This window comes from Atta cephalotes, assembly GCF_000143395.1.
Source record: "Atta cephalotes unplaced genomic scaffold scaffold00049, whole genome shotgun sequence".
Taxonomy (NCBI): domain Eukaryota; kingdom Metazoa; phylum Arthropoda; class Insecta; order Hymenoptera; family Formicidae; genus Atta; species Atta cephalotes.
In genome coordinates this window covers 984,117-988,120 of record NW_012130113.1, presented here as the reverse complement: position 1 = coordinate 988,120, position 4,004 = coordinate 984,117, and the positions used below count along the sequence as shown (strand labels likewise).

General features: G+C 37.5%; 1 protein-coding gene across 1 annotated transcript in view; it reads left to right on the top strand.

Annotated features, from left to right (window-relative positions):
• Positions 1 to 4,004, top strand: part of LOC105622829 (homeobox protein prophet of Pit-1) — a 25,321-nt gene that overhangs the window by 5,904 nt on the left and 15,413 nt on the right. Inside the window, exons 2-3 of the mRNA XM_012204239.1 lie at positions 2,358 to 2,485; positions 2,721 to 2,828. Of these exons, the coding sequence (XP_012059629.1) occupies positions 2,358 to 2,485; positions 2,721 to 2,828 (236 nt within the window). The remainder of the gene's footprint in view (positions 1 to 2,357; positions 2,486 to 2,720; positions 2,829 to 4,004) is intronic.

Here is a 4,004-nt window from a genome sequence, read left to right as displayed (position 1 = left end):
TATTCAATATTATTTTATTCACAATATTAATGTCACAACGAGAAATAACTATTATGTTTTTCACAGTAACAGTAATCTCGTGATTGTAATAATATCTATTGTTCTTTTGATAAACGTTTATATTTTCGTTTTTATAGCATACTCGTTTTAATAAACATTTGCAAGGGTATGATTTTTGAGCAAATTTTTACGTCAAAGACGCAAAACTGACAACCGAAAATTGCCTATTTTCTGCAATCGCGAAAACTCCATAATTGCATAAAAACGGATTCGCATCCGGATATATTGAAACAGCAATACGCAAATATATTTCGCGAATCTAAATTTACGGTCCAATAATGAACTATTTGATTCTTTATATTAAATTAACAAAATCAATATTTATGAGATCGTATCGATAATAGTTGAAGAACGTTTGTATTTTATATTATTTGTTAAATATATTACTTATTAAAGTATTTTATATGATATTATGGGGGAGATATGCAAAAGAATAGAGAGAAACATCATTGCCCTAAAGGTTGATACCCCCATTGTCATACACCGTAGATTAATGGGAAAAATTAATTTCGACATCATAAAGATCGCGAAAAACACTTTTTTACCGATACCTTTTATGAGACATTAATTTTATTTCGTATCATTTATGAAAATCTCGTTTCAATCTGTACCCGTGCGAAAAAATTAGGATGAGCTTTTGATTGCGTTAAAACGGGATATAATTTTAATGGAACAAAGTAATTCCAGTTCGCGTTATCATAACTTTCAGAATTTAATTACGTATTATGTATCATCGAATACTTAGTAAAGTTCGTCTCTTATTACTTTTACTTTTTTTTATTTTCTTGCATTGTGTCGAATAAAGCTGGAAAAAAGTTTTCGAGATTCTGTTTTTCATCTATTATAGTGCAAAATATATAAAAAATCCCATATATTTTCAAGGTTATATTGATAATATTGATACTTAAAGTAGCTCTAAAAAATTAACATCTTAGAGTAATCCTTGACTAAAAAAAAAAATAGTACAAACAACAAGAAAAAACCATCATATACAATATCGTAAAGTACGGGGGGATAGCCGAAGAAGCGGGTCGCACGGGGCCCTTCGCCTTCTTCGCTGAACTTGACCGAGTTTCCCCGTTCATCGGGTAACCGGGCAAGGTATGTAAAGTGGACAGCATTCATCCTTGAACATTGAATCAGCATGTAACATGATTAGGTCATTAACGCCCTAACCAAGTTAGCATAGTGCGAGGGACTTCGCTCGCCACGCTTACCCTGGGTCGGTGCGACCTGGTAGGTATCTACGTTCGTTCATAAAGCCGGCGTCGCGACGCCGCGCCGCGCCGCGCCGCTCCGCACCGCGCGAACGACCAAGACGACGATGACGACGACGACAACGACAGTGGTGGTGGCGGTGGCGACAACGACGGCGACGGACTTCTCGCGTCGAAGGTTGAAAGTTCGGCAGATCGCGCCTTCCATGGAATATCGAATTTTGCCGGCAATGAAAGGAGATATGGAAAATCGAGTTTCAGTTGTTCCGATACCGTTTCGGCGCTATTCTTGACTCCTTCTTATGGACAAACAATATGAGTCGATCTTTTTTCACATATAAAAGACGTTTACATTTAAGCGCCGTTAACGGAGTTTGTTTATTACGTTGGAACCTAGGAAAATGTCAGATAATTTGATTTGGCCGAGAAAAAAAGTTCTGCTCTCTCATGTCGGTATCATTGCACTTTCGGAGGGGGGGGGGGCACTTTTCGCGAATTACATCAGGTTTGTTTACGAATAATTCGTAAATCTTCGAGAATTCTTTTTATTTCGATAAAATGTAATGGTAATGGATTAAAAAGGAAGAATTTAGATTACTCTTTCAGGCTAAAACGATCACTTTTTGTATTATGAGTGATCAAGATGAATATGATTTAGAGAAGTTTTTTTTACAATATAAATGAAATTACATAAAACTTAACACGTTGTTATTACGGTATCTAATCGACATGCAATTTTGCTACTCAATATATTATTTGACCCGCCACTAATATGCCATTAAAATAATTTCAAGCGCAATCGGTGGATAATTTAATTCGTGAAATGCGCGAAGTAATTACACACTCGTGCAAAATACAATTGTGCAATTCAATGTTAATGAAGTTGAAATTTATCTGACATCATCGACATATAGACATTATCGCAGTTTAATGTAAAGCAAATACGATGATGTACAGTAGATCTCTTAAGTTTTTTATTGTTTTTTTTTTTAACAAATAGCCTTTTAAAGAGACAGTTGGATAATAAATTTATCGGATGGTTTCATTAAAAATGTTAAACTCGCTTTCCCTCTTTTCCAGGAGCTGAAGGTGCTTTCAAGAAGTTAAAGCCTGACCCTTGCGCCTCCAGTCCTCACATTGGTCACACACCTACCACAGCTAGCTGTCCAACACCTGCCCGACGGCGACACAGGACTACCTTCACTCAGGTTGGTACAGAAATATTGCAAAATTTCTATCTTTTTAATGAATTTTATGAATAATGTCTTTCTCGATATCTTTTCATTTTAAAAACTTATCTGTTTCCCGAAAAGCCTTCATATTTTATATGATTCTTTGATTGATAACAGCATTTTGATTACCTCCAATCTTTCGTACCACGTCCAAATTTCCTGCTGGGTAGTTCAAATAGGCCTTTACCACGGTTTTCCAATTGTTTCGCAGGAGCAGCTGGCAGAATTGGAATCGGCGTTTGCAAAATCTCATTATCCGGACATATACTGCAGAGAGGAATTGGCGAGGACCACCAAATTGAACGAGGCCAGAATTCAGGTGAGTGTTCTGCTAAGAGAAAAATAAACTGCTCTTTCTCTTGTTTCTAGCGTTTCTAATGAAAGGTATCCTCTAATTAAATTAATAATAGACAATACCGTTTCACTCGCATGTATTTTATAAGAAAATCTAAACCTAGCGGTGATTCTTTTTACATAAAAATTTCAATAGATTCAATGATACGACAAGTTATTATAAATTTTAGTACATTAACGAAATTTTTGGATATTGCACTTGTTATGTAATGCGCTCGTATAAAGAATAAATTTTTAACATTTTGCCACGAGAATTGGGTTTGGACGCTCGCCGAAAAATTTACAGACATACTTATCTGCTGACTATCTTTATGACTATGACTCACTATATAATTGAATCAAAGACGCATGTGGGGTGACGAAATGAAATTACGAGCGCAAATGTCGGTCCAAGACACCCTATATTCTTTGAGGGTCGTGGAATTGATCAGAAGGGATGAAAAGATTTTTCAATATACTACTCGATATATATCAAAGAATTTACGCAAACTGAATGATAAAGTTTAGCGATATTCCTAGTTTTAATTGAGACAAGAAATATATTTTGAATTCTATTATATTTATATAATATTTATTTTTATATGAGAAGAAAGGAGGTTACGTATCACGGGAAATTATGGCATTCAAATTTTTAATTTCTTCGACATAGAAAACGCAAATTTTACGACAGTAGTGCGGTTTGTGATGACATTAAGGATGGAGGATTTGGTAATGCGGTAGAAAGGGTCGTCGGGGAGGATGGACGGGATGCAAGATAGAAAGAGAGAAAGAGAGAAGGGAGGAGAGAGAGAGAGAAAGAGAGTAGAACGATCCAGTCGGAGACTGGTTCGCGTATACCGAGGCCCCGATTCCGAGCCGAGCGGTACATATTAAAACAGTCGCCGGTGCGTTGCGCTCTTTTGATATATAATGCAGCGGGGTGTTGTTTGAGTTAAAAGCCCGGGAACCGCCGCGACTTAACCCTGTTAAACTGCGATGCCAAGTAAAACGCGGTTTGCGCTCGTCGCTCGCCGGTTATAACCGATGCACAAAGTGTTCGCCGCCGAGGGCCGTGCGCCCGCGAGGAGCCGCGCAGCCCGCGCGTCGGGGTGGTCCTGTGCTCGTTTCGACCTCAAACGCGAGAAAGAGGGAAAGAGAGAGA